At 35.6% G+C, this 23,742-nt stretch overlaps 2 protein-coding genes across 3 annotated transcripts; one reads left to right on the forward strand and one right to left on the reverse strand.

Moving 5' to 3' along the window:
* The first annotated feature begins 676 nt into the window (after positions 1-676).
* Positions 677-7,716, forward strand: AP-2alpha (adaptor protein complex 2, subunit alpha). Of its 2 annotated transcripts, none has more exons than XM_081994408.1 (14): positions 677-866; positions 1,019-1,119; positions 1,303-1,514; positions 3,056-3,249; positions 3,309-3,540; positions 3,599-3,707; positions 3,764-3,917; positions 3,979-4,550; positions 4,610-5,021; positions 5,073-5,240; positions 5,296-5,564; positions 5,624-5,768; positions 5,838-6,045; positions 6,099-7,716. In XM_081994408.1, the coding sequence occupies exons 2-14, from the start codon at positions 1,056-1,058 to the stop codon at positions 6,174-6,176; spliced, it is 2,817 nt and encodes a 938-aa protein (XP_081850534.1). In that variant the 5' UTR covers positions 677-866; positions 1,019-1,055; the 3' UTR covers positions 6,177-7,716. The 2 variants fall into 2 exon arrangements, with proteins under 2 accessions (XP_081850534.1, XP_081850535.1); XM_081994409.1 differs by having other exon boundaries at positions 678-866; positions 5,076-5,240.
* A 14-nt stretch (positions 7,717-7,730) lies between these two features.
* On the reverse strand, positions 7,731-22,971 carry Dhc93AB (Dynein heavy chain at 93AB). Its single transcript, XM_081994425.1, has 28 exons — positions 22,617-22,971; positions 22,242-22,569; positions 21,830-22,191; positions 21,149-21,775; positions 20,941-21,095; positions 20,437-20,888; positions 20,004-20,361; positions 18,736-19,945; positions 18,411-18,683; positions 18,302-18,331; positions 17,216-18,058; positions 16,611-17,159; positions 16,162-16,559; positions 15,912-16,113; positions 15,636-15,860; positions 11,871-15,574; positions 11,681-11,819; positions 11,456-11,620; positions 11,218-11,411; positions 10,650-11,160; positions 10,424-10,594; positions 10,056-10,372; positions 9,587-10,001; positions 9,128-9,529; positions 8,804-9,046; positions 8,295-8,651; positions 8,086-8,234; positions 7,731-8,025 (listed from the first exon to the last, which is right to left on the reverse strand). Exons 1-28 carry the CDS (start codon positions 22,938-22,940, stop codon positions 7,731-7,733), a joined length of 13,398 nt encoding a protein of 4,465 aa, XP_081850551.1. The 5' UTR covers positions 22,941-22,971.
* Positions 22,972-23,742: the final 771 nt, after the last annotated feature.

Here is a 23,742-nt window from a genome sequence, read left to right on the forward strand (position 1 = left end):
ATTGTTTATATTATCAATTAAGGGTTGCACGTCCTCACTAAATAGTTTTGGTATAGCACTAACTTATTACTTTTTTAGTATGATAAATACAGCTTTTCTAGAGTTAATTTGATATAGGTTCCGTCCACATTGCCAAAATATTTTCATCTGAATGACCATCTCTTCCGATGTGGTTGTCAATATCCCTTTGCTTGTGTCCAAATTAGTTCAATGGCATTAAACTTTGGTGTAGTGGTATGCGTAATACCTTGTTTGTAATATAAAAGTGCTAGTAGTACGTGCCATGTGGTAAATGAAATGGTAGTACCCTCGGATCATTCTCTACATTGACCACAGATCACCACATTGACAAAACACAAACCCTATTTTTAATCACTACTTTAAAGGCAGATGGATAGATGGTGCCAAGAAGGAATTAAAATCATTGAGCTTTTATGAAACCGTAGAGGTGGCATTCAGCATTAGAAAATTAACGTTAACGGTTAAGGGGTTGGCAGAAAGAACCAGAGAATTCCCTTCCCTTTATAGATGCTGGTCTACTGTAACCTGTCGTAACTGACTGGTAGTACGTTCACGTTTTAGTCTAGTTCATAAATGCCAAAACAGAACTAGAGATGCCAAATATTGACTTATCTGTCAATCGTCAACTGTTGTTTACTAAGAACAAGAAGTGACGACGACGACACGACAAGGTTCCGGTTGCTTGTTGTCAAGTAAATTGTCATTCACTTCGTTTCCGAATCCGATTCCAACAATTTTTAGCGAATGTTCTAAATAATAGAAACATTTCGGCACGTTATAGTTTTTAGAATAGCTTTTTACAAACCAATACCACGTATACAATAATTTCCAGGTTGAGTGTAACTGTAAGTTTCCTGCTATTCCTATAAATAGTATAAATATTATGTTCTGTCAAACCGCTATCAATATAGGGGGAGGTTCTCATTAAGTTATTATAACATTTATACTGATAATTGTTTGTTTTCTCCGAAAATCAGTGAAATTATAATTATTTTAGTTTTGGTGAAGATATTCTGTAGGCTTACAGACAGATCATGCCAGCCGTCCGAGGTGATGGCATGCGTGGCTTGGCAGTTTTCATATCAGACATCAGAAACTGTAAGTAGCCTTTTAACACCCTCAGAACTTCTTAATCCTCATTTTCTTAAACCTTTTGAAGCTTATGTAATTAACTAACATTTGTGAGTAGAGGTTTCAGTCATGTAATGTCTGTTTGTAGTATTATTACCCAGCAAGCTTTAAAATATGTCATAAGACTGTTATCAATTTTATGACTTGCAGGCAAAAGTAAGGAGGCTGAAATAAAAAGAATAAACAAGGAATTAGCCAATATACGTAGCAAATTCAAAGGTGATAAAACTCTAGATGGATATCAGAAGAAAAAATATGTATGCAAGTTACTCTTTATTTTTCTTCTGGGTCATGACATTGATTTTGGACACATGGAAGCTGTTAACTTGTTGTCCTCTAACAAATACTCAGAAAAGCAAATAGTAAGTTGCCCATATTAATTATGTATAGTTTTGTAATGCACAAAGGTTTGACTAATAGTTATAAAAAATATATCTTTTCATAAAATATATCACTCAAGACAAATCTTTTTCATTTATGTTTTCTAAGGATGTAATATTATGAATGTAATGGTATTTATGTTGCATCTAAACAGGTTATACATACAAATTAGTTCTTAGAATACATTTGCAACATTGTAAGTGGATAGATGGTTTTATACTGTTGTAGAGGGTTTTAAGGGGAGGTAAGAATTAATGTTCAGTAATGGTATAGACTAATATTCCATATGATACATCTCATTACCTTTATACATTATAACTACAAATGTTTGTTGTGACTAAAAAGACCTAAACATTTTCAACTGCCAGAATGTTTTTCTAAACATATTAAATAACAACACACAACTATAAAATGTACAGGGTGGGCCAAATTGGATGTTTTTAAATGTAAACACCATTTTCTAAAAGAGATAAAAAAAACTGAGGTCGGACTGACGCTCAAATTTGATGACAAAGTTAATGGTCAAAATCGTTTGTTTATGTGCCACACCGTTTCACTGATACAGGGTCTTTTTCAAAATCTGCGCTGTTCGTTCTTGCCCTCTAGTTTTTCCCACGTGCGTTATTTCTTATTTTTGGAAAAAGTTTTTTTGTTGAATCCACTGGTATATTTGAGATACAAACCAAAATTTGTTTTTTTTTTTAATGGCGTACCCTATATTTTTACATATTTAAGACGGGCATCAAATTACCTTTGCAACGACATATGACAGTTGATATTTTGGCCACGCCTTCTTTAATATATATGCCCTTAAATATTTTGAACAAGTGGGCGCTGACTGATGCCATAAATGGGAACGAAAATGGCCGCAAGTTTTTTTCTGACAGTTGTCAAACACTGATTTTGTAAATGCATTAGTTGTGTACCTTTAATAAATTTTCGGGTGTAATTTATTCACAATGAAGTTTGAGAACTATGAAAAATGGGATATGGTAGTGTGTTTCATAAAATCTGATAAAAATGTTGAGGCTGCAAGCAATTTATACTATGAGCGGTTGCCAAACAAGCTTATCAACAGCGGTCGTTTGATAAAGGAATGCGAGCAACTTATGTTGCAAACAGAGACAGAGAACTAGAAGGATTAGTAATTCTAGGCACTATTGAAAATAATGCAAAAACATCAACGCGGCAGTTAGCGCAAATCAAGAGACCCCCCTGAACTACCACTTGAAGAATTCTGAAAAAATCATCTTCAGGATTAATAATTCTTTAACATTAGAAATGGGGAATTAAGTTACCATGACTGTCACATTTAGCTGTTTCTAGATTGTTGTTAATTACTCAAGATTTAGAATGTAGAACTTCCGTCCAAAAAATTTTCCTATTTTTAATAATTATCAATGTATGATAATAAATTTGTTTAAAAAACTTGTATTGAACTTTTATGTGTGTAAATTAACTTCTATATGAAAAGTATACTTAAAAACAATTTGTAGTATAGAAAAGCGACTTTTCTTTGTAGGGTTATCTCTTTATATCAGTACTAGTAAACACAAACAGTGAGCTTATCAAACTCATCATCCAGAGTATAAAAAATGATTTGGCGTCTCGAAATCCGATTCATGTAAATTTGGCATTGCAATGTATTGCCAATATTGGCAGCCGGGAAATGGCCGAGGCGTTTGGTAATGACATTCCAAAATTGCTAGTTTCTGGGTGAGTTTTACAAAGAAAATAAAATCAATCATTAAAAATAAACTCGAATGCTATCACAGTGATACTATGGACGTAGTAAAGCAAAGCGCAGCATTATGCTTGTTAAGACTATTTCGCACTTCTCAAGATATTATTCCGGGCGGGGAATGGACTTCCCGTATCATACATTTACTTAATGATCAGCACATGGGTGTTGTAACGGCTGCCACAAGCCTTATAGATGCTTTAGTGAAAAAGAACCCAGATGAGTACAAAGGATGTGTGGCACTTGCTGTTTCCAGACTCAGTAGAGTGAGTTTTTTCCAAGAGGAAGGTAGTTACAGTTGGATTAATTGTAGGAATTTTATAGATTGTGACAGCTAGTTACACAGATCTACAAGATTATACATATTATTTTGTTCCTGCACCTTGGCTTTCTGTGAAACTGCTTCGACTCTTGCAAAATTACACCCCACCAGGTAATCCATTGTTGTTATTGTCCATTGTTAAAAGTTAATGTGAGTTATTTCATTAGCTGAAGATCCTGGTGTTAGAGGTAGACTAAATGAATGCTTGGAAACTATTTTGAATAAAGCACAGGAACCTCCCAAGTCCAAAAAAGTTCAACATTCAAATGCTAAAAATGCTGTTCTTTTTGAAGCTATTAGTCTTATAATTCACAATGACAGGTATGATTATTCTAAACTTCAATCCTGTTTAGTTTTAAGAGTAACGTAACAAAAATTGTAGTGAAGCTAACTTGTTGGTAAGGGCTTGTAATCAGTTGGGACAGTTTTTGAGTAATAGAGAAACAAACTTGAGGTATTTAGCCTTGGAGTCAATGTGCCATTTAGCTACATCAGAATTCTCACATGAGGCAGTTAAAAAGCATCAAGAAGTTGTAATCTTATCAATGAAAATGGAGAAAGATGTATCAGTGAGGCAGCAAGCGGTTGATTTGCTTTATGCCATGTGTGATAAAAGCAATGCTGAAGAAATTGTCCAAGAAATGTTGAATTACTTGGAAACTGCGGATTATTCCATCAGAGAGGAAATGGTGTTAAAAGTGGCTATTCTTGCTGAAAAATACGCTACTGATTACACTTGGTACGTTGATGTAATTTTGAACTTGATCAGAATCGCTGGAGACTATGTTTCTGAAGAAGTTTGGTACAGAGTGATCCAAATAGTTATTAACAGAGATGAAGTCCAAGGTTACGCTGCTAAAACTGTGTTTGAAGCTTTGCAAGCACCTGCCTGTCATGAGAATATGGTCAAAGTGGGAGGATACATTTTAGGGGAATTTGGCAACTTGATTGCAGGTTTGTCTAACAAAACAAACCGAAAATGTAGCTAAAACTAAAAGTAAAACAAATTTCAGGCGATCAGCGATCATCACCAGCCGTACAATTCCAACTTTTACACTCTAAATACCATCTTTGTTCCCCAATGACCCGCGCTCTCTTGCTCTCCACCTACATTAAATTTATCAACTTATTCCCGGAAATCAAAACACAAATTCAAGACGTTTTCAAGCAAGACAGTAACCTTAGATCAGCAGATGCTGAACTTCAGCAGAGAGCTTCAGAATACTTGCAACTTAGCGTTATTGCTAGCTCAGATGTGTTGGCAACAGTCCTAGAAGAAATGCCTGCGTTTCCTGAAAGAGAAAGTTCAATTTTGGCTGTTTTAAAGAAAAAGAAACCTGGAAGGGTACCTGAGAATGATATTAAAGACAATAAAAGTCCTACCCCGGTTGCTACATTTAATCATACAAATGAATTGAATGCCAGGTAAGTTAGTTAAAATGCATTCATGTTGCATGTTTACAGCAAACTTGATAGTAGTTTCAGTAGCACCAACCAAGCTGATCTACTAGGATTGTCAACACCACCAACATCTCAGCCTCACAACTCCAGTAATACTGGAGTTTTGCTGGATGTTTTGGGCGATATTTACAGCAAACCGAATAATGTGACCGCACAAAACTCTTCAATTATTGATCCTAAAAAGTAAGGATTTTTTCCAATTTCTCAAAAGTTACAATCAGACTGTAATTACTTTTAGATTTGTCTGTAAAAATAATGGGGTGTTATATGAGAATGACTTAATTCAGATTGGAGTTAAAAGTGAATTCCGTCAGAACTTGGGGCGTTTGAGCTTGTTTTATGGAAATAAAACAACCACCTCACTTCAAAACTTTGTTCCTACACTTATATGGAATGATGAACAGTCTTCAAAACTCAGTATACAAATGAAACCTGTTGAGCTTGTTTTGGAAGCTGGCGCTCAAATTCAGCAAATGATTAATGCGGAATGTATTGACGATTTTACAGGTTGATTTTAAAATTTAAACTTACTTTACTTGTTACTACTTTTTGTGGGTTTTGTTCAGATTCTCCAAGTATAGCAGTTAGCTTTATGTACAATGGTATGCCTCAAAAAATTACCATCAAACTTCCATTAACTTTAAACAAATTTTTTGAACCAACCGAAATGAACGGTGAGAGTTTCTTTGCTAGATGGAAGAATTTGGGAAAGTAAGTACAACTTCTTAAGCCTTAATCTACTTTTCGGTACACTTTTACAATCCGAGTTGCGTATTTCAGTACCAATCAACAAAGATCTCAAAAAATCTTTAAAGCTTCTCAACCAATGGATTTGCAAGCTGCAAGAACTAAAATGATCGGATTCGGAATGCAACTTTTGGATGGTATTGATCCCAATCCTGATAATTTTGTATGCGCTGGAATAATCCATATGAGGAACCAGCAAGTTGGGTGTTTGCTTCGTTTGGAACCCAATAAAAATGCTCAGGTAAGTTTTTTGGTATATTCTGAATACTTTTAATTAATTGAAAGTTTTGACAGATGTACCGTTTGACAGTACGTTCGAGTAAAGAAAGTGTGTCAGTAGAAATTTGCGAGCTCTTAGCTGATCAATTTTGAAGAGGATTTTAATTAAATTTGGTAACCTACATTCCAGTTACTATAGCTGTGTAATTAATATTGGAAAACCATCTGTAAAATATTCGTTGTTGAATTTTTGAGACAAAGACTACTTTGAAAGAAAGTTTATCATTATATAATCTTGGTCAAAAGTATTACTTTTTGATCGCAGATTCGTTAACAAAGAAAACTTATTAGCACTTCTGTGAATTATGTTAAGTTCCGCGCTTCTGTCGAGGTTCTAATTTATTGCACTAACGATTGTTAAGTGTGGCTAAAAGTAATAGACAATAAGTTCCCCCTTGTAACCAAAAAAAGTATGTAAAAAATTGATAAAAGAGTTTACCTGTGAATCGTCGTGTAATAGCTGTAGATTGTCTTTTTATTTATTTTTTTTTAAACAAAACAAAATAATACTCTTTAATCAATACATTACTTTATTGCGATCGATCAAAATGCCATTAATATTATTATTCGCTTAGATTCTCAGTAAAAGTAAATTATTGTTGGAGAATGAGTTGCAACCAAGTTCTATTACATTATCAGTCAATTTTAAGAAATTATCTGAGAATGTAATATAGAACATTAATAATTGGAAATAAAATATATCATAGTTTAATTGAGACAATTTTTAATATTTATATATACGAGTATATACAAATAGTTTGACAGTGGCATGGAGTTTCAAACCCCCTTTATTCGTAATAGCATGTCCAGTTCTCAATGCCAAATAGTCTAGTTTACATTCTCTCGTAGCTTTTTCTTACTTACTTCATTTAACATGCAGTGTTTTCTCTAGTAAAAAATACAAGGTGACCAGAGATGTGTTTAATTAAATCAAATTCGGTAATAGTTTCAGTTTATCTGAATGAATTGATGTTTTGCAGCGTCTCATGAGGCTTATTACACCTGGGGTGCTTTTAGAACACCATACTTTTTTAACTCCTGAGGTACTGCCTAACATTTTCCATATTGTTTTTTCTGGAAGAGCATATGACCGGTGTTTTGCAATATATAGGCTGCTCATTCATCAAATCACCATTTCCATGATGAGTGTATCAGTATTCTGATGATAACGTTAGTAATTTGGGTGGTTTGAAAACACTAAATTAGAGCTGTATTTAAGTATTAACTAGCCTCAAGTTAGACCTAAGAAAACCGCACCAAAAAATTAATATGATGAGCTTAAACAGTTAGGAGGGAATGTAACTTATCGATAGTAGATTTTAAATAAAACTCATTATATTTTCTGTTGTTTATTTAAGTAGTAATTTCTTAATATATATGACAAGTTAGTAATTACTGTTTTTTTTTGTATGAGTCTATTTTTTTTTTGTATGAACATAATACGTTTAAATTTAATTAAAAAGTAACTTTACATTGTGTTATAAAACAGATCTGCAAAGTCGAATAAGTCTTTAAATAATTTTTGCTATTTATCTTATGTAGTTCTAGACGTATATATGTAAAAAACCTGGCCGATGTATAATTTTTATCTTTAAATGTAATTTAAATATATGCTGCATAATGTTTAGCAAAATTGGAATTTTATTACTACACCTGTAGAAGCAGTGCCACGCCAGCTAAAGTCCACTTAGCAGGTTTGTCTTTGGTTTTTAGATTAAAAGTCCACACAAAAGTTGGACCGCGAGTTTTAGTTTTGTAAACTGGACATTCATACATGTTTCTTAAATCTTGTTTATCTTGAGTAATAGCTTTTATATTAATAACGGGCATAGGTGGGTACAATTCTTTCAGCTTAGAATCCATTATAATTCCAGCTTGAATATCCCAGCGAGCTCCTTCCATGTGGAGGCCGTGGACGTAAGCTCCATCTCTGGGTGCACTCCTAATTTATTGTGTATGTTGCATGACATGTAAACAATTTCAAATTCAAGTATTAACTCACGTAAATTCATCCTTCTGTTTCTTAGTAACATCACACTGTAGACACATTTTATCAAGAGGTAACTCGTTTCGCCTTGCAGTGCTTTGCATTATAGCGGTCAAAAGAGATTGAGGATTGAAAAATCCTCCCAACCACACTGAGGCTGGAAGCTTTCAATTGTTGACATTAAAAATATTATAACAAAACAAGTCATTGGGGGCGGGGCTTACCACAAAGTCAGTGGACCAAGTCTCTAGCTCTCGAATTCTTAAAAGCAAATCTGCAAACCATGATGTCAATCCTAATAAAGAAGGATACGCTCTTTGAGCCCATACTGGCGGGACCTGATCCAGGAAAATAGCATTTTCTAGATCTTCCATGTCTGAAGTGATGGTCAATTCACCTTTCAGGCCCAGCTCAAGCTCTTTCAGAGTTTGCTTCATTTTTCCTGTTAGTAAATTCATTCTTTCGCATTCCTGAAAGGCAACTATGACGTACGGAGTACGTTCTTCAACTTTCCCCATTATTTCCAACATGTTGAAATCTTCCGGAAGTTTTTCAAGCATTTCATCTACCATTTGCTTCACCTTAAGAATTGATTTAATATTTATTATGATATTCAGTTTAGCATAAACTTATCAGACATTCGGAAAAATAAACTGCTATCGAATTCTGCTTTACGTGCAAATAATTCGATAGCAATGTTATACCGAAACAAGACAAATATATAATTCCTGACCTTTTCTTCTCGTGTTACTGTAGATCCTCCAGATGCCCCAGCATCTCTGGGTTGCATCTCAAAAACTGTTCTAAACAATTTATCAGCCGTGGTAGTTAAGAATCCAATTTCCGCATTAGGATGCAGCCCATATAAATATGGAGATTCCGGAGGCAGAGCTTCGTCAATATAGTTGTGATAACCTGGATAATCTGTATTAGGGGGAGCTGGAAAACCTGGAGCTAGCATTAATTCTCCATCGACCTGTTAAAAAAAAATAATAAGTGAGTCAAAAGATGTATGTTAAAGTATGATCAGCTACGACTGAAATAATATTGTTTTTACCAAATCTGGTTGCAAAATTTCCTCCAAATACGTATTACACAATCTCCGGTCCCAATCATCGGTTATATGTCCCCCATACATAATTTCCCCGAACAGGTATCTCAAATCTTCCCAAGGCACTTTACTATTAGCCTCTAGATAATTAAATAGAACAAAAACGCTTATGGTAAGGTCCCCCACATTGAAGGGATACATCTTATTCCAGCCCTGGGGTCCAAACTTTCTTCTTTCTGCAACTACAGCATGAAAGTAACACAAAGAGAATAGAATCACTTTAAATTCGGCTTCTTTTCCGCATTGTTCCAAAGTTTCCTGGTTGAAATTTGATAATGCTTTATGTAGATTGGCTTGCATTCCGGTTGGAGGTTCGTTGGTAATTTTTATGGATGACTCCAAGATTCCCTATAGTTTATTAAATTAAGTCAGTTAAGACTATGTACCTAATTAAGTGAACATTACTTGTGGAATGATGTGTCCTGAAGGTGTTGAAGCTGGTTCAGCACTCATAAAGACCCTGTAATTTATGTGTGAAGCATCAGCATGTTTTTCCAGATGTTTTTCTAAAGTTGGAAGCCATTTTTTCACTAAATGAATGTTCTGGAGTACCACCCAATGTCCTTGTTTGGCAGCTATTTCCATGGCTTTTTCTGCCACGGCTTCCTGACCTTGTCCTAAGGAGACATTGTGAAAGTTTTGCTTTTCCAAAGTAAATCCTAGTTTTTCTCCCAAATCTTCCACGTCTTTTAAAGGATTAACACCCGGTGATAATATAAAGAAAATCGGAGTGGAGGGGCTGGTTTCTTCGTAAGATTTTGCAAACTCCATTGTTTTATTACCTACATATTTGGCTCCAAGTTTTTCCTCTATAAAAGCTCTGCAAACGAAGCACATAAGTTAAATTAAGGTTTGAACTTTATGAAGTAGTTACATCATTGCATAAAGCATCCTATCGGGTCTAAGAGCTCTCATCATACACAGTCGTTGCAAAGCAGTTTTGCTTTTCCACTCCTGTGGAAACTTCTCTCTTTCTGGACATTCGCATTCGATCAGTTTTTTCCACCTTTTAGGAGAAGTTTCTATGTCTCTATCCAAATTTCGGAACTCATCTCTAGCAGCTAAACTACAAATACCTCCCCAGCATGTATTTGACAGAAAGTCAACTGGGCTGGTCACATGAGGTTTAATGGGAAATCTCAGTAAAAAATCGAGATCTTGCGCTAGGATTTCTTCTGTGATTAGTAAAATCTACAACCGATTTTTCAGACAAAACTTAAATAGCTTGGGCTGATTTTTAACCTGGAAAGTCATTTGAGAAGCAAAAATTAACTTGTCGCTTTCAAATAAGCCTCTAGTAGTGTATTGAAATACTGAAAAGGAAATGCAGTCTATGAGATTGTTAACTCTAACAGCAACTACGTCAGATGGTTCAGCTTTGGCGATAGCTTTTTGGAACACGACGTTGAAAGCCTGCAATTACCTAACTAATTAATCAAGCACACAAGTGTCCACATGCATATCGTGCCTTTAAAGAAAATTGGTAAATCGGATTAATCGTGTTTAGATCGTTTAGAATAAAATAAAGCAAACTAGCCCTGGATGCTGCAGGCCTATAATACTCTCTTGCTTGGTCTATTTCAACAGAAGTTATTTTAGCCTCGGCTACTTTTTTTTCAATGTCAGCTGCAGTTCTCTTGGTAGTTTCCAAGTTTTCTACCAAAGTGGTGTCACCTAGTAAATTTTCCCCAGCAGAAGATAAACGAGATAATAAGTCATCTTCTAAACTCTTCAGCATTATTTTGAAGTCATTTTGCTGTTTGGTTAAGTCAGCTTTGAGTTCTTCCAAATCAGGACGTTCAGCCTTGACCACTTCAGCTAAAAGCTGATCTTCTAAACCGTCCCTAGTAACTGTAAAGTTGATTAAAGTGGCTTGAGCTTGCATCTCAGGTTTGTAATGAGGATTGGCCAATTTGGTGTGCAATATTAGACGAAAGTTGGAGTTGTACTCAATTTCTTTATCACCTATTTTAATTGCCCTAAACAAAGTAATAAATATAACAAAGCACTGAACAACTTGGTATCAATATACTTACTTTCCTTTTTTTATTAAATTTCTCCCTAGTAAAGGGTCTAAGACTGGGTCAACCGTTTCCTCAATGTTTTCTACTAATACTATAGTCCCTTGGGTTATGGCATTTTCAATAACGTCCAAGTAGCCTTTTTGACCTAGGCGTATTACCTTAAGATCTTCTCCAAATCTTTGTTTGATCCATTTAATTCCTTGCAACTAAATTAAAATTAACGCTTTTTCTTTTTTAAAGTGCAACTTACTTGAGGATCAATCATCAAAGGCCAACGATCTGAATTAATTAAAATGGTAGCATTTTCTGTAGACATTCTATCACTAGGTAAGCCTTCATTGTGCCATTTTGCTATGATTGTATCATCCGTCAGCATAGCCAAAACGTCAATGCCTTCTGTTAAAGGAATTTTGGGCTACAAAAATATTTGTACGTAAAAATACTCAGGGTGACAATATTACATTCAAGAACTCACATCTAGAGTTTTGGTAAAGGGCAGCCACATTTTGTGAAGTAAATCTTGTCTATACTGTTTGGTAAAACATCCAACGTAAGAGATGAAAGCTGTAGTCAACAACACATCTCCAGGCATCATACGTCCATTTTCGACAAAACTAAAACATTACAAATAGCAAAAACTACTTTTAGTGAAGCGCTCTACAAACTTATTGACTGTTTCAGCCCATCGAACATTTTCACTGGCCAGTCCACCTACAAGTCGATTAGCCAACGCTATAGTAGCATTAGTGGCATCAGCTTCCTGTTGACAAAGTAACTTCTCAGTTGTAGCTTTCTCAAAGTCAGCAGTCAATTTTGCTAACTGAGACTCCAAAGAAGCTACTTTCCGCTTTATAGAGTTCAGTTTCTCCTGCGCGGCAGCAAGTTCAGCGTTTGCAGCTGCCAAAGCTTTTCGCTTGGGTTCTACGTCACAATACACTTCGTAGAATTTAATAATATTTATAACCCAAGCACATAAACCAGCTGCTGCTGCACTTTTGCTTCTTACAAATTCAGGTTCGAATTCAGCATCTTTCAAGTAGGGCTCTATAGCTTTTATGATTTCTGGATGGATGTTTTCTTTGTCGTAGTTTATTAAAGCGTCTAAGAATGCATCAACTTTAGCCATTACAATTTTTGCAGCTTTCCAGCTGCGATCTTTAGGTATTTTTGCAGCGGGTGCTAGTAAAACCATGACAGCGGCTGTGACATTAGTTACAGCCCCCGGAGGTGAACCGAATGATTTTAATTCAGTCAAATTAGCTTTGTTTAAGGTGTTTAAAGCTTCTTGAGCTGCTATTAATGCCGGTTCAGCCTTGACCAAGTCTTCCTCGCAATCTTTCTGCTTTTTACTGACTTCATCCGCGATCATTGCCACTCGTTCCTCTTCTTCATCAGCAAGTTTTTTCTCTATAGACACCTTCTCAGTTTCTATCCCTACAATTTCAATGAGAGCATCGGCAGCATCGTTTTTCTCTTTTAACTCCAGCTCTTGTATAGCCAACTTTTTTTTCAATTCCTCTACTTGGAATGAAGTAGTTTTGAGTTTGTCCAAACCGTTTTCAAGCCTGGCCACTTTAGATGAGAGCTCCTGCGATTTCATTCTTAGCAATTTAGCATATAAGTTGATTTGTTCCAAGTAAGATTTGGGGGTTGTATAGTTGAATCTGCGTTCATTTTGCAAGTATACTTTAGATGTCGTATTAACAGAAGTGTGAGCGTAAGCCATAAATCTTGCAGATGACTCTCTAAGTTCTTCAGGTAAAACATCCAATTCCTGAAGGAATCTTTGAGAAACCGAAACTAAAGCTTCCTGTGGCCACTCGTGAAACCAGTTAATTTGAGTACAATTAATAATACCGGGAAATTTTCTGGATCGTATTCTTAAGGTAGATCCTACTGGAGAGAAGCACAAGACGAATTTCAATTGTTTTCTCACTCGATCTATGAAAAACTTCCAACAGTTTTCTCGAGTATCTAGCATACCAGCTCCTTTAACTTCGTTACGAACTCCTGCTATAATATTTTCAACTTCGTCATCAGGAAACATGTCAGGAACTTCACCAGAAGCTAACATATCATTGATAAGTACCAAAAAATTTTCGTTAGGGACTTGCGCATCGGTCATTAGAAACATTATCCCTACGTTTTTAAGTCCGGACTTCAAATACAAAGAAGCGAGTTCTTGTTTCAAGTCAAAAACACCATAACCTTTTTTCAATTGAATTTGGGAAACCTCCAAAGATGAAATAAAAGCTGCCAGACGAGCTAAAGATTGCTTTCCACTTCCACCAACCCCAACTAAGAGGGAGCTGCCTCTGGGGGATTCAAGTATCCTATTGATTTTACAAACATGCGTCATGGCATCTTCGAATAGAACTAGATTCATTGCTGCTACTAAGTCATTGTAGCTTGCCATAGCTTCATTCAGAAGCTTTGTTAACGTAGACCAATTAGTGACAGGCATATATTTGGGTTCCCCTATACCACCAGCAAAATGACAGTATATGTTAGGTTTTTCAAAAACCAAACCCTCGTCAATTTCTTCAAAATTTTTTTTAAAAATATCCATCTGAAGCTTGAAGAATGTGTCAATATCTTTTTCTTCCGTTAACTTATCACCGTATACCCTTTGACATTCATGCATCCACAATCTGACTAAGTCTGATGGTTGAGAGAGACAGTCCGTAGAACTGAAAAGTAATCCTTGGAAAACATTAGATATATCCCGTAAATTGAATAAATAATGAAACTTTATGGCTGTAGGAAGAAAAACTTGGGAAACTTTATGGTGTAGCACTATAGTAGCTGCTACAATATTATCAGAAAGTTTAGTGACCACAGAAGGAAACTTATACTCAGAATTAGTCAAGTGTTGACTCAAAATCGTTTGATATATAGTGGTTAGAGCATCAGTTCCGGGAAAACAAATTGCAAAAACATAGAAATGTCTTTGCAACCTAGGATTTATCGTAAAACTTCCTGCAGTTGGATTCATACAAGACACGTACTGACAATTATGAATATCCTTCAATGTTAACCTATTCCTGTCATACCAGTGATTATAATCCAAGTGTTGTCTGATCAAAGTGTGAGGCTGAACAGTTCCATAACCATCAACTTTAGGCATATTCATATCATCAATAAAATATATCATGGTTTTATTTCCTGGCGGGCCATAGTTTCTACCAGCCTTTTTTTCCAAGGGTTTCTCCATAATTTTCTGTAACATTTCGGAGCTCGTATAAAAATTAAAAGGAATATTGGTTACAGCGTGAGTCTCGGACATGCTGGTAAGTTTCTCGGTAACCAGAACAGTTTTTCCGCAACCAGCATTACCAACTAGCATAACAGGCCGACGTTTTTCCATTAAGATGTCCAGGAAGTATTTTACTCTAATGGATTCAGTGGTATGGACTAGTACAGCTTGTAATGGAACATCAGGATCCAACTCAAATCTACCAAGTTTCTCGCTCCAAGATACAAATTGTTTAGTTTCATCGTCAATATAGTAGTCAAACACTGTGCCTTGAAGTGGGAATTTGACAGTTTTGAACTCGTTTACCCACCATTTGGTAAATTCAACTCTATAGTCAGTGTTTTGTTCTTGAAACATCGCGGAACCAAACGCCCATACGCAACAAAACGCAAAGTACAACTCGTACCACTCTTTGGGACAGTCTTGAGGTGTATTTTGAAGTGTTAATACACACTCTAGTAAATGACAAAGCATTGAAATATGGGAAGTTTCTGGTATAGGAGTGATTTTCTTAAAACGAGTTCTGACATTGTCTAAACAAACTGGGATGTACTTGTCAAACAGCATGATTAGGTTTGATTTTTCAACTCCATTGTCTCTAGTTTCAATCCAACTGGTCACAAAAGGGTTCCACCCTAAGTCTTGGGGGTTGATGTACAAAATCCCGGCTCTTGAGACTGTAGCAGGAGTTGCAGTTCTCAAATTAGATATTTCAAAAATTAGTCTCATAGTTGGGGTCAAAGCAATTCTTTCGTTACTAGCTAAAGTAAGGACTTTATTGTCATCCATTACAGTATTCAAGGATTCAATCCACATTGGGTCTATGTCACCATCGAGGATAATCCACTTAGGATTTTCACCCGCTAAATTAGCTTGGTCTCTCATCAAAACTGACAGCAAACCATCTTTCCATTCTCTAGTTGCAGGGTTAATAATTCCGAAAAGCTCATCGTTTGTTACAGCTTTAGGATTCAAATCATTGAAGATGGGCTTACGCTTCATGTTTCCATAAGTTCGAAACAACGTTTTCCACACTTGAGTCTTTCCAGTTCCAGCGTTTCCAACTATGAACACTGAATGACGTACTTCGAGTAGTTCTTCTAGTTGCACAACCTATATAAAAATGTCTTTGTTAAAATTATTGTTTTTTATTGATTTGTAGGTTGTATCTTACTTTGAGTATAAAATTATCTTCGGGTTGTAATAATAAATCAATAGCCGCCTGTTTCACAGTTCTTTCAAAATCCACATCTCTTTTTCGCGGAACTTCCAAAGCAGGAAACAGATCCCCAATTAGACCCATAAAAACTGGAGTGTCATCAGTAACAATTTTGGGAATATTAAAGTCTCTTAGAGCTCTCATTAGGACTTCTTCCTCTGGACGACCTGGATCGCCTCTCTAAATAATTGTCAGAAAAGTAGATTTTAAATGCTTTTATAGTGATACTACCTTTAATGATCCTGCAACTACTAAAACTGATTTAATGGCCCTTAAACCCCAATCATAGTGATCTTGCTTGGATAAAAGTTCTTTGCATAAAGTGTACAGGGTGATAAATTTACGTGCAAGAACTTTAGCATCTTGGAAACCTTCTGCGACTAGCATAATCTCACAAATTAATTCAAAGTCTGGTACTACCATAGCACAAGGTCTAGAAATACCCACCTTACAACTAATAGAGTAAACAAAAGGAAATTACCGAAATAAAGCTTTCAGGTTTTCAGGTAGCTCAGTCCTTCCAGCATATCCAGGATTCATAGTAATGAAAATTCCTACAGTAGGAACTAAATTAATCATGTCTCCCATGAAATCAAAGGTAATTTTTTTGTTTTTAATAGCATCCAAAACGGATTTAACTTGCACAGCCACTACAGATAGAACCTCCACAGAAATTCTGTTAAACTCGTCAAAACAACCCCAAGCTCCAGTTTGGGCTAGCCCTTTATAAATATTTCCACAGGATTTATAGTCCATTTGTTCCGAACAATTGAACACGTACACCATTATTCCTAACGCACGTCCCAAGTCTTTAGTTGTTTCGGTTTTACCTGTTCCAGCTGGCCCAGCTGGACCACCACCCATTACTAAATGTAGAGACTGCAATACCATTTAATTGGTTCATTGAAAAGTTAGTATAGGAAAAATTACCTGAGTTAAAGTGATATAACACCGGTCAGTTAGTGGGGTAATTACCAATCTTGGAGTATTGCCTAGATACTCATAACTATAGGTAAATTGCGCATCGCAAATATTAGCATAACAATGTTTTGCTTCTTCACACCATCTATGCCTCAGTTGTGAGACCCATTGAAAAGCCAAAGCACTTTCAACTTTGCTTTGTATTAATTTACTGACTACGTCACGTGAGTGGACATCTATAGTGCAAATTGTCATGATTTTTTGTCTGTTTTCCTTAGTTAAATCTCCAAGTAATAATGAAATTAAAGTGCTTAGTTGAGACACTTGCTTCTTATAATAATCTCTAATTGCATTATCATAGCCCTCTTCTAGTCTAGCAAAAGCTATGTTTACTTCAGTAGTCCACCAAATTTGGGTACCACACAGTGAAACTTGAGCTGGAAAGTCAAACAACCACTGATCCCTAGGCTTCTCCTCATACGAAAACACTCCCTCCCCTATATTTTGCTTGATAGTTGACCTCATGGAGTACTGCACTTTATTTAACCAAACTTCTACCTGTAAATTACATAATAAAAAATACATACGTAAAGTGGTTTGAGTACTGTACTTACAGGTCCAAGACAATCAGTTGGGTCATCAAAACGAACATATTCCCCATCTTTGGCATACATCCCTAAAATTGCATTACTCAAACCACCCTCTTCGTCAGTTTCAAAATTAAGGCGAGCTATAGAATCAAACAATTTCGTTAAATGTTTAGCCACTTGCTTAGGTTGGTTTCCATTAGACAATATATCTAAAAGATCAGCAGAAGATACAAAGTAAAATCTAGGAAAGGCAAGTCTTTTAGTTTCCAGATAAACTGCCAATGCCTTTTCACATAACGTCAGATTTTTCTGAAGCTCTTCCAGAACTTCTAATAGCTTAGGCTTATTTGTAGATTCAACCACATTTGACACCTTAGCCATATCCTTCATTAATTCCTTAAAATCTCGATCAATTTCATCGAAACGTGCTGAATCTTCAGGCAACTGATTCCTAATATCTTCCGAGCTCATAAAAATCGACTCCAAGTGCATCCAAGTTCTCTGCACTTCAAACCACACCGTTATCACTTGATCAGCTAAACCTAACTTGGCCTGCCAGCTTGAAACTTCTTCCAAAAAATGTGCAATGAACTTTGACGTAATAAGGTTCTGAAGCTGCACTTGATTTTCTTCTAAAGTCTCGATGAGTTCTTCACTGGCTTTTAGCAAAGTGCAGCCGGTTCTAGGATGAATTTCATGGTCAAACTCCATACAAGACCATGTAGAGTTTAAATCTCTAAGAACTTTCTCCATTGACATTTCTTTCACAGCTTTATCAACTATGTTTTTTACTTCTTCTTCACATTCATGAAGGTTTAGCTCTAGAAGGTCAGCTAGAGTTGTGTTGAAGTCCATGATGATTTTTGTCTGAAAGATGTAGTTTTCCGTAAAATTAGTGCTTGTACTCTACACAAAAATAACAATACAATATGTTTACAAAATCAACTGGCTAATTTTGCTGTTTTACAATATTACGTGTAAATTATTAATTTGACCTATAAAAGCCAATTTTGTTTCATTTTTACACATGCCAAATGACTGCTAAATACTACAGGATGTTCAGATCTAGAGACTATTAGCTAAATTAACATATGTAAAAATACAACTTACTTTAAATTCTTGAGGTATAGCAGCAAGATTCTGCAAGAATTTGCGTTATTTACAAAATTGCACTTATGTACACTATATACACAGTGAAACAGCCAAAACACACTTGTACCTTTGTAGACACCATAAGCTGATCCCAATGTCTCTCTCTTATAGCTGGGTTCTGGAGTTCACCCACAGCTTTTAACGAAGTTAAAGTATTTTTGACTGTGGCCTCTAGACCAGTATATGTGTTCCAACTCCTCATTTCTTTATCTAGCATTCTGATTTCTTTAGCAAACTTTTTGCATTCGATGTCCATGTTCTCTACGTCAATTTTTCTCCAGGGAGTGGTTTTCCAGTCGTTTACGCAGGTATGAACGATGGTGGCATAGTCCCACAATTGCTGCCCATAAAATATAACACAATCATTCAGTTTGGCTATAAAAAAAACTCACCTTTAAAAGTCTAAGGTCTTTTCTGCACTGTTTAAGAAGCTTGAATTCTGGAACTCCAACCTCAAACAATGATCCCGACTCATGTATGTCCCTCATTTCCTTTTCTAGCTTTCCTATATCCTTATCAACTTTATCAATCATTTCATAAGGTCTAGGACATCGGTATTTGAAAAACTCATACTTCTTAAATACTTCCCTGTAGATGACTATCTTAGAATCAAATTCCTGAATTTTCTTCCGGATGCAAGTAACTTCGGCTGCTTGCAAAGGTGCTAATTGTTGTTTAACTGTAATGGCAATTTTCTTAGTGTTGTTCCATTGTTCTGGGAGTTCTTGGAGATATACGTTGACTTCTTCTGGAATATCTTGGTCGTAGAATTTTAGCAATTCTATAGTTTCCCTCAGAGGGTTGAACATTTCATCTGTAGTGCTTTGGCGCTCTTTGACGTTAAGTAAGAACCCCATTACGTTCACTAAAGCTTGGTAATCGCCTTCGTAAACCGTTTGTTGTAATCCTTCATCAGCAGATCTGATGAACTGCCCTAAATCACAAAGGCTGTTGGTGACTGTACTGACTAAGTGCTGCTTAAACATGTCTCCCCATTTACGAATAGTGTTAAGAAGTGCCTGTTTAAACGGCTTAATGTCAAGTTGAAACCACGAGCTAAAAATTTCTTTTTCTTGGATATGTTCAACTTCAGAATATAACGTCTCAAAATTGTCTATTTGTTCTCTGAAAGTTTCCATTTTGGGTTCACACATTTCTGGTGCTAAAGGATCTTTAGTGAACACTAAATCCAGCTCATCAGAAGTTAAAGGCCTCCCATAATCCAGAATTTGCTGCAAGTACTCATCTCTATCATCCAACCATAAATAGGAGTAAAGTTGGAAGCCACTTGAAAACTCATAGGCATCTTCTAGGATTTTTTCAACGTTAAATAATATGTCAGATTTGATATCCAGGATGTCCAAGTTTAGTTCAATTTCATCTTTGTAGGACTCTGCCATTTTAGGAGATAATCTTGGAATTATGGCTGAAGTCTCCATAATATCTTTTATTAATGTGTTGATTAGACAGTGGAATCCTTCAGGGTCCTTAGGATCTAGAGAAGGGACAAAGACTATGTCAGGTTCTTGCAAAAGTAGCTGAGCCTCAAACAGTGGTGGGAGTTCGTTTGTGAAGTCCATGTGTTCGTTTATATAACCCAAACTGGAAACATTCTTGACATTAGCTCATCAGTTGAAAAGTTAAACTATAAACAACCAACCTGCATCCAAGGCTTTGATACAAATAATTAAGTACAATTTTATCAACAAAATCTACGTAATTAATCCACTCAGATTTGTTAGACTGATTAGTCATATCAAATAATTCCATGTTGCTGTTAAGTAAATTCATTATTGAGTTGTACGCTTCTCTAATTTCGCTGTATCGTCTGCTTAAACGCTCATGTCGGTCTTCCAGACCAAGGAAATCTTTTTTTCCATCTTTTCTTTCGAATAATGGTTTACGTGCAAATGGTATTAATTCCGCCTTTATAGAATTTAAATTTTCTTGACATTTTGTAAGTTTATCTTGTAGGTGTTTAACCAAACTGTGAAGGTTGGTTATATAGTCCCAAAGGTCTACAATAAGAAAAGTAGAAAAATCAGAGTGAGATTAATTTAAAATCATTTTTGTGTCGTAAACCAGTCTCTTACCTTCAGAATTCCAGTTTAAATTGTTTTGACCTAAATTAACCATCTTGTCAATTTGACAGATTTCATTTTTTATTAAATCAAACTCAACAGGTTTAGTGGTCCTGCGAATTTTGTTGTACCAAGTTATCGTAGAGTTTAAGTTCACTAAATACGTTCGGAATGTTTCGTTTTTTTCTGCTAGTTTAAGGGCATCCTCAGGAATGTTGGGAACTTCCATAAGTTTCAAATAGTGAACCTCCCTTAATATTGCTGATAAATGTGGGTTGAAATTTAAGTGCAGCTCTCGAGATTTTGGGTTTTGGATTAGAATGCTGACTTTCAGACTGTTTTCAATTTGCGACTGCAAATTTTCTGCCCAATTTGTTAAAGCTTGTTGGGCTATTTCGCGTAGTTGAGTCAATAGCTGTTCAAATTTTTGCATTATTTCTTTATACTTCAGGTTATCTTGCAAGCTGTATTTTGAATTTGATATAATTACATGTGAAAGTATGTTCTGGTACTTACGGATTTTGTATACTAAGAAAACCAAATTTAATGATGCAAATACGTTCTTCCAGATTTCTAGTCCATCGTAAAGTTCCAGTAACTGGAGGTACATAGCTATCCACTATAAACTCTCCATGTTTTCTTTTTTGAGACATTTGTTCCTCAAATGACCACTGCAAAGGAATTCCAAACAGTCTAGAACTAGCTTTGAATAGTAAATATAAACCTCAATTAGTTTAGCTTCATATTCAAGCATATCAGCTAACAAAATATAATTTTTACTGAACTCTTCCTTAATAAAAGGTCTTTCAAGTAAACATCCGCAAATATAAATCAATTTAAACATGCTTTCCAAATTGGAACAGTCCTCAAAAGCTTGGCATAAAATAGCTGAAAGCTTCATATCCATTTCGAAAATCCGTTGTTTAAATTGTTGAAAGTCTACCATAAAGGACAAATCATCAGGGTCTAAGACATCATAAGATCTACCCGCAAAAGTGGCGTAACATTGCTGAAACTCAGCAAAAACTGCTGAAACTCTAGCACTTAGTGCTCGACCTTTAATTCCCCCAATTTCAACTTTTTCCAACTTGCTGAATTCCAATACTGTGTTGAAGAACCACTGTATTGTTTGAAGCCTTTCTAAAAATGAGATTAGGCGCTGAAAAACCATATTAGTGTCAAAATTCCATAAGTTAGGTTCTGATTCTTTAAAGAATCTGGGTAAGTTGAGTTTGTAGATTTTGAATAGGCTGATAAAGTGTTTCAGGGTTTTAATACAGAGTCCTACACGTTGCATCGCTTCATCGATGTCACTATGAAATAGTGTGGAGGAGTCTAAGAATTTTTTTGCCTAAAACGTTAAGTAAACAAGTAATAAATGTATATGGAAGTTGTGAAATTGAACCTCTAGAATCAGGAGGTTGCATATTTGTTTCAATAAAGTTATAAGCTTGACCTGGTCGTAAGACTTGCAGGAAGCCCAAATAAGACACACGACATGCATCACAGGAGCCAAAAACGGAATAACTTCACTGAAATCCACTTCCTCTAAATGGCTTACGTGCTTTTTTAAAGGAGTTAAATGTAAGTAAATGTCTTGAGCTTGCGCTAAGGATATGACAACGTTTTTGAACACATTTTTAAAACATGCATAATAAGCACTATTGGTTTTTTCGAGAATAGATGCCATACTTTTCACACGTGGTTCTCTAAGTTGTTGGAAAATGTACTGGAAGTTCTTCATTCTCTGGCACCAAAATTCAATTTCTACAAATTAATGTTCTAAACCACATTAAGTAGCATGATGGTTTGATCACCTAAAGATGGAACAGCAGTGGCAAGTTTGTCAGAAGAGTCGTTGACTAGAACATCATTAATTTGAGAAGCCCATTTCATAACCACTCCTTCAATTCCGCTTTTCAGATATAAATCACAAATTTCTCCGTTGCTCTCTGTTAGGGCTTTCTCCACTTCGCTAACTCTTTCTATCCCAACTGGCAGTGGTAGTACAGTCTGACCGTTAACTTGCCCTTTTACTTGGTATACAGTGTTTCTTAAACTATGAACATGTTTGTGAACGTCTTTTGCTATTACTGCAGGCCATTGACAATGATTTTGTGGATTAGATAGCAGTGGAACTAAAACCTGCATGAACATGAAAGTGTTTTGCTAATTTAAGGTACTGGACCTACTTCGTCAACTAATGATGCTAGTTGATCAACAATTTTAGGTGATAAATCTCCGACTATCACAGAATGAGCTGGAAAAGTTTTACATACTGGAGCTGGTTCCTTTTTAATGAAATATACACCCTTCGTTTTAAACTGCGCTAAGGGAAACCCATTGGAAGGCACTAACTGCGCAGCAGGTGTAAGTATAATCACTAACAAATTAGGATATGGTCTTTCAAGAAACTTCATAACTGTGGCTTTATAATCTTCGATAGACATTAAACGAGACCATTTTTCCGACTTGAGTTTTAAAGACTTCTGAATGTAAGTAGCTAAAAAATCCATACGATTATCCACAACCACAACAGCAGATTGGTCCATAGTCTAAAAAATAATTTAAATTAGTAGTGCTTGGAGGGAAAATACAGGATACATTAAAACAAGTGTTGAATTCTTATAAGGTTATTGTTGAACTCAAACACGCACCAACTAGTTTTACTTTAAATGGACGTGATGACTTGAGTAGAAATTTGTGCTTGACTCTGCCCTGTCCTAAAAACAATGTAGCCCAAATATCAATTTTCTTGTTTCTGTCACAAAGATAAATTTTCCTTTGCGTGGATTCCCCCGGTTATGGAATGCAAATTTAAAGGAAAACCCGTACCAAGACACGCTGATGGCATTCAGTCACATCAAACAATATCATAAATAGTATAAAACTCATTAAAATGGCGTGTCCTTTCAAGTTTCGTTTTAGTTTTAATTAATTTGCTAATTAGACAGGTTGACTCAGTCAATTTAGTGTTAAAATCTATTTATTTCAATCACGCTCACATTTAAACTAAATTAATAATCTACTCAGAGAGTTTTGTCTGATTTCAGTCAGACTTCTCCTACTGTATATGAACAGCTAATACAAAATGTTTTATGCGTACTCGACACGGAATTCTAGTTTGCAGACGTTAGCGTGCCAGGTCAATTGCAATAGGATTTTATTATTAATTCTGAAGCTTAAACTTTTATCAGATTTGTAGATGTATTTTCACTCAACTTTGTTGTAGTCGTTAAGTTTAGAAATTTACATCATAATTGTTTTAATAAAAATAACGTGACTTCTACGAGCAGGCTTGACGATTAGAGAAAAGAC

This window comes from Ips typographus, linkage group LG16 (assembly GCF_016097725.1).
Source record: "Ips typographus isolate SLU linkage group LG16, UJ_Ityp_2.0, whole genome shotgun sequence".
In the NCBI taxonomy this organism is placed as follows: Eukaryota; Metazoa; Arthropoda; class Insecta; order Coleoptera; family Curculionidae; genus Ips; species Ips typographus.